This window comes from Odocoileus virginianus, chromosome 18 (assembly GCF_023699985.2).
Source record: "Odocoileus virginianus isolate 20LAN1187 ecotype Illinois chromosome 18, Ovbor_1.2, whole genome shotgun sequence".
Lineage (NCBI taxonomy): Eukaryota > Metazoa > Chordata > Mammalia > Artiodactyla > Cervidae > Odocoileus > Odocoileus virginianus.
The window spans coordinates 1,553,709-1,566,271 of NC_069691.1; the positions used below are offsets into that span (position 1 = coordinate 1,553,709).

At 39.4% G+C, this 12,563-nt stretch overlaps 1 protein-coding gene across 1 annotated transcript in view; it reads right to left on the reverse strand.

Moving 5' to 3' along the window:
• Positions 1 to 12,563, reverse strand: part of FRMPD1 (FERM and PDZ domain containing 1) — a 102,336-nt gene that overhangs the window by 42,617 nt on the left and 47,156 nt on the right. Inside the window, exon 2 of the mRNA XM_070480244.1 lies at positions 2,554 to 2,658. Within this exon, the coding sequence (XP_070336345.1) occupies positions 2,554 to 2,654 (101 nt within the window). The 5' untranslated portion in view covers positions 2,655 to 2,658. The remainder of the gene's footprint in view (positions 1 to 2,553; positions 2,659 to 12,563) is intronic.

The following is a 12,563-nucleotide window of genomic DNA, read 5'->3' on the forward strand; positions in this document are numbered from 1 at the left end:
ACGGGGTCACAGAGTCGGTCACAACTGAGCAACTGAACAACAACAAAAATCGTCATACTGAGTGAAGTAAGTTAGACAGAGAAGTATAAACAGCATGTGACATCCCTTATATGAGAAATCTAAAAAAACATGATACAAATGAACTTATTTATAAAACCGAAACAGATGCACAGACTTAAGAGAATGAACTTACGGTTGCAGCGGCAGTGGGGAGGGGAGGATGGGGGAACAGATAGTTAGGGAGTTTGGGATGGACAAGTACACACTGCTATATTTAAGATGGATAACTAACAAGGACCTACTGTATAGGACAGGGAACTCTACTCAACGCTATGGGGCAGCCTAGGTGGGAAGGGTTTGGGGGGAGAATGGATACATGTATATGTATGGCTGAGTTGCTTCGCTATCCATCTGACACTACTATAACATTGTTTATCCACTATACTCCAATACAAAATAAAAAGGTTTTAAATAAAAGGAATGCACGCTGATGCATATTAGAACACAGATGAACCTCAAACACATTACACTAAGTGAAAGAAGGCAGTCACAAAGACAATATATTGTATGATTCTATTCACAGGAAATATCCAGGACAGACAAATCTATAGAAACAGAAAGGAGATGAGTGGCTGTCTAGAGCTGGGGGAGGGGCAAATAGGGAATGACTGCTAATGGGTATGGGGTTTCTTTTGGGGTTTCGACTCTTTTAGAATCAAAAGTATTCTAAAATTGGACTGTGGTGATTGTTGCAAAATTCTATATATACACTGAATATATACTGTATATACACTAAATAAATCTGTACATTTTTAAATGGGTAAATTTTATGTTATGTGAAACATAGCTCAAAAAAAAAAATTTCCTAGATGTTGCCCTTTATTTACATTCTGTGAGAGAAACTAGATATTAGAGAGTTACATGGTCAAATATTCAGGCAAGGTCAAGTCAAAGTTACACAGGTCTTTTTTCTGCAGGACTTCTCAGAGCCTTTAATGTGCCAAAACTATGTGCACTATGAATTACCAAGAGTGGGTGGGTAGGAATCCGATATAGGTTGCATCTCTACCTAAACATATTTGGCCATGGAATGTTTTTTAGTAGAGAACATCACACACAACTATGTTTTGCAGAACCCACTTCAGAAAACAATGTACCTAGTTTTCCCATTCATTCACCAAGCACTACCTGACTCCTTGCAATCTCCTGGAACTCAGTCTGGGCTATGAGGTGAGGCTGATACTTTCCCTGCCCTCCACTGAGCTTGTATAGAAGCGCAGAAAGAAAAGGGATGTGCCCAAATTTAAGCTGAACACACCTGGAGAAGCACAATGCTGATGCTACAAACCAAATACTATGGGACCCCTTGGGAGAGATTAATTCTGGCTGTGGACTGTGGAACACTTCATGGAAGACCCAGCATTTCAGCCAGACCCTGAACTGTGAGTGGGGTCTAGACACATGAAGATGGGAGGAAGGGGAAGGGGTGGTGGAAGGGGAAGTTGGGTGCTTGGGTAGGGGAACAGCGAGTAGGTCATTTCAGCTGGAATAGGATGTGAACGAAGCAGAAGCGTAAGACAAACAGCTGTAATGGATTGTGGGGAGACCATAGGGAGCCTTGAATGTCTAACCAAACATGTGTGAACTCATCCTATAGGAAATGACGACCCAGCAAACATTTCAGAGCAGAGCAGGTGGGGATGGCTGTAAATGAGATACTCCTGAACCTCAGGTTTTCATCTGTAAAATGGGGCTCATCCTCCCAACCTTATCCTATCGCAGGGTGTGAGGACCCGAGCACGGGGACACAGGGAAGCACGGCTCTGAGCAAGTTTACTGCTCGGCACAGGACAGCTGTTCCCAGTTCCTTTGGAAGAATATGTGTATCAGAAACACCTGACACATGATATTTCATCTCCATGTCAGGGCCAGACAGGAAATCTGAGATGGAAAATGAGCGCTTTGAAACAGAACATATTTTAAGTTCTCTTGTAGCAGTCAAATCAGATCTGTATTTGATTTCATTTCATTTTGTTTAGAATGAAATAGGGACTGCAAGGAAGGAACAGCTGCTGGAAACAAAGCCGGGGAAAGAGTATAAACAGCAGATTGCCTGACATCAAGTACTAAGACAAGGGGTGTGTGTGAGACAGACAGAAACAGTGAACATGTGTGAGTGCGTGTTCAAAACTGTGTGTGTGAGTGTGTGTTTCAGAGCGTATAGGCACATGGATGCAAGTATGTGGGTGTGAGTGTGCATACGTCTGTCTGTGTGTGAATGTGTGTCCCTATAAATGTGGGCATGAGTTTGGGGTGAGTGACTCTGTCTCTGACTGCCTGTTGAAGGATGCAGAGGGGAGGAACTGGAAAGGGTCCAAGAGAAAGGCACTCCAGCAAAATTGCTGACCCATTTACACTTCTCCCGTCACAGGATGTAAGAACAAAGCAAGCCGGAGACAGTGATCCCCAGGCGCTGCCAGGACTGCTAAACCTCCTCCCACGGGAACACTGAACCCTCACAGACAGAAATCTCCGCCAGCCCAGGAGTCTTACCGGGCCGAGCTGTCCCGGGAGCGCCGGAGCCATCTTGCCACCATTTGTTCTATTCTCTGTGCTTTCCGTGTCTGGAATAAGCTGGTCTCCAGCTCTTCCATTTACCTAAAAGGAAGAAGAGTTTTCTTAAGAAGCTAACCAAAATGCTTGGAAGAGGATCCTAACAGATCACCGTGATGCTTCCTATATTTGCCAATTTTAAGACATGCTGATCAAACAACCAGGGCTTTCTTTGTATCTGAAATGAACACACACAGGTGCTCAGTGTCCACAGAGTGAAGGACTGCAGCCCCCTGCCCTGAAGCGCCCACAGTCGTCACTGCAATACAGTCCTGTGATGAAGCCAAAGGGATTGCCTTGATTTCTTCAGTGGTTAGAGATAAGGACTGGGAAATGTAAGCAAGCCTTCTCAAACTGTGGCTATGACCCATTGTCAGAGACACACCTTCTGTGTGACGCTGCCCTCCCACCTCAACTCCGCATCCCTGGACCCCACCACTTGGTTCTGACCGCATCAGGAACTACATGGCGATGGAAGCACTTTAATCACGTTGTGCCCACTCGTCTGAGGGCTGGGTTTTTTTCTTAGCATTTTATATCTAACTTTTGAATAGGCAATTCTGAATTTGTATAATTCAAACTCAAGATTTAAAAAAAGAAACAGATATACAGTTACTGTGTTGTGCACTTAAAATTTTGTTAAGAGGGTAGATCTCATGTTAAGTGTGTTCTTACCATAAAAATTTAAAAAGATATACAATGAAAGGTTTCCCCTCTCTTCCCTAACTCCATCCACTCAGTTCCCATACTGATACATAATCACTGCTTTCCCACTTGAGATATATGTCTTTCCAGAGTTTCTGTATGCCTGTATAAGCAAATACAAATATAGATTTCAGGTATCCTCTTCTTAACACAAAGGATAGTACACCACACACATTGTTCTGCACCAAGCTTTCTTCCTCAGTATCTTTTCACATTAATACAAAGAATGCCTCCTCATTCCTTTTGACAGCCTCTGAGCATTACACTGTATAAATGTACTATAATTTAAGAAGTAGTCTTCCCTTGACAGACATTTGGGTTATTGCCAATCTCTCTGTTGTAAGTAATATTGCAATGAGTTATGTTGAACAAGTATCATTTCTGTACATATGCAATTACATATTTGGTTTTGAATTGCGAGGTCAAAATTTACATGCATTTGTGCTTTGATAGATATTATCAGGTTACCAAGAAAAACAGTATGTATGCTTGAGATTAAAGTTTCCTAATTTTTTTGAGATTAAATTTTTCCTAATATGTAATTTTCTATTTTACTTCTTAAAATACTGTCTCAACTCATCAAGTTAATTTCATAATCCAATAAATACCCACACAAAATAATATATGACACTGGGAAATAACCATGGATACAGAAAAAAATTCTAAAACATTATAAGAGATTATGTTGCTTAACAATACATAAATACCTTTGAAAAACTTAATAACATAGATGGTTTTCAAGGGAAATATAAATGATATAAGACGACCCTAGAAGAGACAGAATGCCTAAAAGGCAATTATCATAGAAGAGAAAGTTGTTAAAGAACTACACTCAAAAAAATTCCGGGCAAATAGGTTCAAAGGTGAACTCTCACAAATTTATAAGACATAGCTCACGCTTACGATTTTTTTTTTTACTTTAAATATAAATTTTGGAATAATTTTAGATGAACACAAAGACTGCAAAGATAATACAGAGAGTTCCATTACACCCTTCATTCAGCTTTCCCTAATGTTAGCATCTTACATAATCATTGTAACTTTGTCAACACTAAGCAATTAACATTGGTACACTAATATTAGCTAGACTATAGATTTTATTCAGATTTCATCAGCTTTTCCATTTATGCATCTTTTCTGTTCTAGGATCCAATCTAGGATATCACATTGCTTTTAGCCAGCTTAGTTTATTTCCCCCAATGCTATGCCAGTTATTCTAGACCATAAAAGAAAAAGAAAGCTTCCAGAATTTTTTAAACAGTCATTATAACATTGATACCAATTGTGATACACATACTGTGATAAGGCAGAAATACCATGTCCCTTACAATTATCAAAGTAAATATCCCAAATAAAATATTAGCAACTAGAATCTATCAATAATCTACAGAATAATAATGGAACCTATACTAGGAGTGCACTAAACGTTTTCATATAAAAATGAAAGCAGGACACCCAAACTCATCACTTTGGAAACACAGAAACGTTTTTCATCAAATGGCAGCCAGATACAAATTAATGGGTATAAAACATAGACGGCAACCAAAAATAAATTCCATTTGGATCAAGGGATGTGTCCATCTAGCTTTTTTTCTAAGGGGACAGCAGACCTGAATACTATCTTTAGTTCTACACAGCTCACTTTTCAAAATCATAAAAGTGAGAGAAGACTTCCGGTTAAACATGGTGAATTGAAACGATGTCTTAACCTCTTCTCTCTTCTGAACCGTACAAATTACAGTGAAGGAAATAAACCCACGGAGTAGAGAAGACCACAGAGGAGCAATGTGGGCGGTGTCTGGGAGGTAAGCCGTGGGGAGGAGACATAACTACAGAGCAGAGGAAGCAGAAAGCAGTGTGCTGGCAGAGAGAGATTCTGACGGAAAATGGGCCGATCGCCACTGGATGGCTCAGGAATTAGAGGCAGCAGGTACGGGAGGAAGCAGGGATGAAGGACAGGGCTGGAAACATGAAACATGTCTGTAGACGCGGCAACTATATTCACAGGCCCCATCCCACTACTGCCTGCCTAGACAACCATCCCTTCCCTAGCCTTCTGCAGCAAAAGGCTTGGTCTCTAGGAATCAAACATGAGAGGCTGCAGATTTGTGGAGACCAGGCACAACACAGGATATAGGGATGAAATAGAAGGATTAAGAAAAATTCTTCTTACTAAATGACAAGAACTCCTTTGCCCAGTTCCCAGAATCAAGGCAGCTAGGAATTTACATCCAAGTAAGAGACTAGAGATCTTTTTCTGGAGAACTAAAGAGCACCAGAAAAAGACCTTTAGAGAGTGATACTTCTGGTAACTTGCTGCCAGATCACCCTGGCTTGAAATCTGTCAGTGGGCCCCATCCATCCATCCTACAAAGCTTCCAGTCATTTGGGGTTTTTTCCCAAAACATCTCAGATCTCTTTTTACTTTCTGATAATCTCAATGCCAAGACCATGCATACATATTGTCGACGACCTGCCCCATCCAATTGCTTTTAATGCTTCACTCTTACACATGAATGGATATTTGAGGAAGCCTATACTATTTTAAAAAGATCCAAACAAACGGAACTCAAAGAAACAGAGACAATACAGGAAACAGAAGAAAAAATGTCAATCTACAATTCAAATCCTCAAAAAGATAAGATGTGGCATCCACGAAACAAGAAGAGAATTTTCTTTGAAAAAGAATAATCAGAGAACATAAATCTGGAAGCTGAAAATAAAATAGCTGGAATAAAAATTCAATTAAAAAGTTGAGAAATGTAGTCAATGAAATATAGAAAAAATAACCACAAGTCAAAGACAGGGCAAAAAGAAAAAAATATATATGTATGTCCAAAATTCATCCAACGTGAGTTCTGTAAGGAGAGAGTAAAGGAAATGGAGGTAAGGAAATTGTTAAATAAGTCAATAACATTTCCCTTAGAAGCTTGTTTCCAGATTAAGAATGTTTACTAATCACCCAGCATAATTAATGAAAAAATACCCACATTGAGAAATAACATTTTGAAATTTCAGAAACGAGAAGCAGAATATCTTCAAAGCTTTGGGAGAAAAACAATGGATCACATACAAAAAGCTGAGAATAAAAACGGCATTAGACTCCTCAGGAACAACAGAAGCCTGAAGGCATTGGAGCCACGCCTTCAAATCTCTGAAGGAAAATCATTTTCAATCTCCAGGTTGAATTATAGACTATAGATTCTATAGATTACAGAATTAGATAATCAGTTCAGTTCAGTCGCTCAGTCGTGTCCAACTCTTTGCAACCTCATGAACCACGCCAGGCACGCCAGGCACGCCAGGCCTCCCTGTCTATCACCAACTCCCAGAGTCCACCCACATCCATCTCCATTGAGTTGGTGATGCCATCCAACCATCTCATCCTCTGTCGTCCCCTTCTCCTCCTGCCCTCAATCCCTCCCAGCATCAGGGTCTTTTCCAATGAGTCAGCTCTTCACATGAGGTGGCCAAAGTATTGGAGTTTCAGCTTCAGCATCAGTCCTTCCAGTGAACATTCAGGACTGATTTCCTTCAGGATGGACTGGTTGGGTCTCCTTGCAGTCCAAGGGACTCTCAAGAGTCTTCTCCAACACCACAGTTCAAAAGCATCAATTTTTCAGCACTCAGCTTTTGTCACAGTCCAACTCTCACATCCATATATGACTACTGGAAAAACCATGGCCTTGACTAGATGGAACTTGTTGACAAAGTAATGTCTCTGCTTTTTAATATGCTGTCTAGGCTGGTGATAACTTTCCTTCCAAGGAGTAAGCCATCTTTTAATTTCATGGCTGCAATCACCATCTGCAGTGATTTTGGAGCCCCCAAAAATAAAGTCTTGACACTGTTTCTACTGTTTCCCCATCTATTTGCCATGAAGTGATGGGACTGGATGCCATGATCTTAGTTTTCTGAATGTTGAGCTTTAAGCCAACTTATTCACTCTCCTCTTTCAATTTCATCAAGAGGCTCTTTAGCTCTTCTTCACTTTCCGCCATAAGGGTGGTGTTATCTGCATATCTGAAGTTATTGATATTTCTCCTGGCAATCTTGATTCCAGCTTGTGGCTCATCCAGCCCAGTGTTTCTCATGATGTACTCTGCATATAAGTTAAATAAGCAGGGTGACAATATACAGCCTTGACGTACTCCTTTTCCTATTTGGAACCAGTCTGTTCTCTGTCCAGTTCTAACTGTTGCTTCCTGACCTGCATATAGGTTTTTCAAGAGGCAGGTCAGGTGGTCTGGTATTCCCATCTCTTGAAGAATTTTCCACAGTTTATTGTGATCCACACAGTCAAAGGCTTTGGCATAGTCAACAAAGCAGAAAGAGATGTTTCTCTGTAACTTTCTTGCTTTTTCGATGATCCAGTGGATGTTAGTTATTTGATCTCTGGTTCCTCTGTCTTTTCTAAAACCAGCTTGAACATCTGGAAGTTCATGGTTCACATATTGTTGAAGCCTGGCTTGGAGAATTTTGAGCATGACTTTGCTAGCATATGAGATGAGTGTAATTGTGTGGTAGTTTGAGCATTCTTTGGCATTGCCTTTCTTTGGGATTGGATTGCCTTTCTTTGGGATTGGAATGAACACTGACCTTTTCCAGTCCAGTGGCCACTGTTGAGTTTTCCAAATTTGCTGACATATTGAGTGCAGCACTTTCACAGCATCATCTTTGAGCATCATCTTTTAGGATTTGAAATAGCTCAACTGGAATTCCATCACCTCCACTAGCTTTGTTCATACTGATGCTTCCTAAGGCCCACTTGACTTCACATTTCAGGATGTCTGGTTCTAGGTGAGTGATCACACCACCGTGGTTATCTGGGTCATGAAGATCTTTTTTGTACAGTTCTTCTATGTATTCTTGCCACCTCTTCTTAATATCTTCTGCTTCTGTTAGGTCCATACCATTTCTGTCCTTTATTGTGCCCATCTTTGCATGAAATGTTCCCTTGGTATCTCTAATTTTCTTGAAGAGATCTCTAGTCTTTCCCACTCTATTGTTTTCCTCTATTTCTTTGCATTGATCACTGAGGAAGGCTTTCTTATCTCTCCTTGCTATTCTTTGGAACTCTGCATTCAAATGGGTATATCTTTCCTTTTCTCCTTTGCTTTTCACTTCTCTTCTTTTCACAGCTATTTGTAAGGCCTCCTCAGACAGCCATTTTGCTTTTTTGAATTTCTTTTTCTTGGGGAAGGTCTTGATCCCTGTCTCCTGTACAATGTCACAAACCTCCGTCCATTGTTCATCAGACACTCTGTCTAACAGATCTAGTCCCTTGAATCTATTTCTCACTTTCACTGTATAATCATAAGGGATTTGATTTAGGTCATATCTGAATGGTCCAGTGGTTTTCCCTACTCTCTTCAATTTAAGTCTGAATTTGGCAATATGGAATTCATGATCTGAGCCACAGTCAGCTCCTGGTCTTGTTTTTGCTGACTGTATAGAGCTTCTCCATCTTTGGCTGCAAAGAATATAATCAATCTGATTTCAGTGTTGGCCACCTGGTGATGTCCATGTGTAGAGTCTTCTCTTGTGTTGTTGGAAGAGGGTGTTTGCTATGACCAATGCGTTCTCTTGGTAAAACTCTATTAGCCTTTGCCCTGCTTCTTTCTGTACTCCAAGGCCAAATTTGCCTGTTGCTTCAGGTGTTTCTTGACTTCCTACTTTTGCATTCCAGTCCCCTATAATGAAAAGGACATCTTTTTGGGGTGTTAGTTCTAGAAGGTCTTGTAGGTCTTCATAGAACCATTCAACTTCAGCTTCTTCAGCACTACTGGTCGGAGCATAGACTTGGATTACTGTGATATTGAATGGTTTGTCTTGGAAATGAACAGAGATCATTCTGTGATTTTTGAGACTGCATCAAAGTACTGCATTTCAGGCTCTTTTGTTGACTATGATGGCTCCTCCATTTCTTCTAAGGGATTCCTGCCCACAGTAGTAGATATAATGGTCATCTGAGTTAAATTCACCCATTCTACCAATCAAATAGCAGAGACATTAAAAAACATTCAGTTCAGTTCAGTTAAGTTGTTCAGTTGTGTCCAACTCTTTGAGACACCATGGACTGCAGCACGCCAGGACTCCCTGTCCATCACCAACTCCCAGAGTTTACTCAAACTCATGTCCAGTGAGTCAGTGATGCCATCCAACCATCTCACCCTTTGTTGTCCCCTTCTCCTCCCACCTTCAATCTCTCCCAACATCAGGGTCTTTTCAAATGAGTCAGCTCTTCACATCAGGTGGCCAAAGTATTGGCGTTTCAGCTTCAGCGTCAGTCCTTCCAATGAACACCCAGGACTGATCTCCTTTAGGATGGACTGGTTGGATCTCCTTGCAGTCCAAGGGACTCTCAAGAGTCTTCTCCAACACCACAGTTCAAAAGCATCAATTCTTTGGCCCTCAGCTTTCTTTATGTCCAAGTCTCACATCCATACATGACCAGGAAAAATTTCAAAAATGTTTAGGTCTATAAAAATTTACTTCTCATATACACTTTCTCAGGATGCTACTAGAGGATTTATTCCAGCAAAACAAGGAAGAAAAGAAGAAATGGGATCCAAGAAGTTAGGCTTGAAATACAGACAAGAAGCTAAGGCCGCTCTCAGGAGGACCATCAATGGATGGACTATGGTGATGCCTGTCTATAAGACCTAGAGAGAAACCTATACAGACTGGTACATGAAGATACAGGTCTTAAGGAAAAGAAATAAGAATAGGTAGATTATCTAATGTGTTTCTGCAGAAAATCTCACTGAGATGCTGTTGGAAAGTGTGAAAAGTATTAGCAGTAAGTACATGGAAAACTAAACAAATCAAAAACAGGGAATTATGAAATCCAAAAAAGTTATATAAGAAAGGAAACAACATTAGAGCTCACTACTTGGCTCAGTATTGAATAATATTTACATTTCTATAACCATATAAACACTGAAAAAGGATTTCTCAAAATTAGTGACACGATGATATTGGGAGGATATAGTCACGGAAAGCTAGTACAGTGGTAAAAGAGCTAAATTCTCGTCTGTGATGATAATTAGATAATCTATAAAATTAATAAATTAGGGAAGTAATTTAAGCATACAGTCCATGGGGTTGCGAAGAGTCGGACACAACTGAGCGACTTCACTTTCACTTTTCACTTTCATGCATTGGAGAAGAAAATGGCAACCCCCTCCAGTGTTCTTGCCTGGAGAATCCCAGGGACAGGGGAGCCTGGTGGGCTGCTGTCTGTGGGGTCGCACAGAGTTGGACACGACTGATGAGACTTAGCAGCAGCAGCAGCAGTAGCATATATATGGAAGAATAAAGCAGAGGAAACAGAAGAGTAGAAAGAGGTTGCTTCTAAAATAAGAAATTGGAGGCTGAGGAGGAGTAGAGTGGAGAATGCTGTTTTCCATTATAAGCCCTTAATACTATTTTTAAAAACTATTTAACTACTTTTAATTACTTAATTTTAAAAGTATATATATACTTATAATAAACACACAGAAAAATATAAAAACAAAATCTCCTGTAGTCCTATCTCCCAGAGTTATCAATTGTTTATTTTCATTCTTTTTCTACATTTATACATTCTATATATTTTTATTAAAATGAGATATTATATATTTCCCACTTAATATTTCATGAACATCATTCCATATTAGTATTTAAAGCATTTAAATCATTTTAAATTGCTACACAGTATTATTTTCTTTGGTCATATCATAATCTATTCAGTAAGTCTATCATCAGATATTTGTGCTATTTCCAATTTTTCATTATTATAAAAGCTTTATAATGAATATCCTTATTCATGGTAAATGGCTACTTCCCAGGTATTTTCTTGGGATAATTCCTAGATATAGAATTACTGGATTTAAGCATATGTTCATTTTTAAGAATTTGGATGTATAACATCCACATTGCTTCCAAGAAGCTACCAATTTGCACACCAGCCAGGACTGACCTTTGTAAATATTGAATACTTTTGAAAAATATTTGCTAACAGGACGGAAAATAGTGCCTATGATTTAAATGCTTCTATTTTGAAAAATACACCAGATATAAGTAAACAAAATCCACATTCTCATATAATATTAGATACTATGCTTTAAATATTTGCTAATGGGATGGAAAGTAGCATCTAATTATTAATTTAAATATATTTCTTGAGAAATATAGAAAACAAAAGTAAATGTCACATAATTCAATAACATTAAAAATTATATAAATTGAGTATCTTTCTTCAAACATCCTAGAGATTATCACTGTTAACAATTTGGTGGGGAGAAAAGGGAACCCTCTTACACTGTTGGTGGGAATGCAAACTAGTATAGCCACTATGGAGAACAGTGTGGAGTTTCCTTAAAAAACTGGAAATAGAACTGCCATATGACCCAGCAATCCCACTCCTGGGCATACACACTGAGGAAGCCAGATCTGAAAGAGACACGTGTACCCCAATGTTCATCACGGCACTGTTTATAATAGCCAGGACATGGAAGCAACCTAGATGCCCATCAGCAGACGAATGGATAAGGAAGCTATGGTACATATACACCATGGAATATTACTCAGCCATTAAAAAGAATTCATTTGAATCAGTTCTAATGAGATGGATGAAACTAGAGCCCATTATACAGAGTGAAGTAAGCCAGAAAGATAATACACTAATACAGTATACTAACGCATATATATGGAATTTAGAAAGATGGTAACGATAACCCTATATGCAAGACAGAAAAAGAGACACAGATGTATGTAACAGACTTTTGGACTCTATGGGAGGAGGAGAGGGTGGGGTGATCTGAGAGAACAGCATCGAAACATGTATACTATCAAGGGTGAAACAGATCACTGACCCAGGTTGGATGCATGAGACAAGTGCTCGGGGCTGGTTCACTGGGAAGACCCAGAGGGATGGGATGGGGAGGGAGGTGGGAGGAGGGATCGGGATGGGGAACACATGTAAATCCATGGCTGATTCATGTCACTGTATAGCAAAAACCACTACAATATTGTAAAGTAATTAGCCTCCAACTAATAAAAATAAATGGGAAAAAAAATAAAAAAATAAAACAAAATAAAAAATAATTTGGTGGGTATTCCCTCTAACTTTGCCCTAAACTTATAGACACCTACATTACATATATTAAAATATTTAGGCCACAAAAATAGAATCATGTTATACTCAGTATCTGCATCTTGCATTTTTTAATTGGTGAATACACTGTAGCTATATTTCCAGA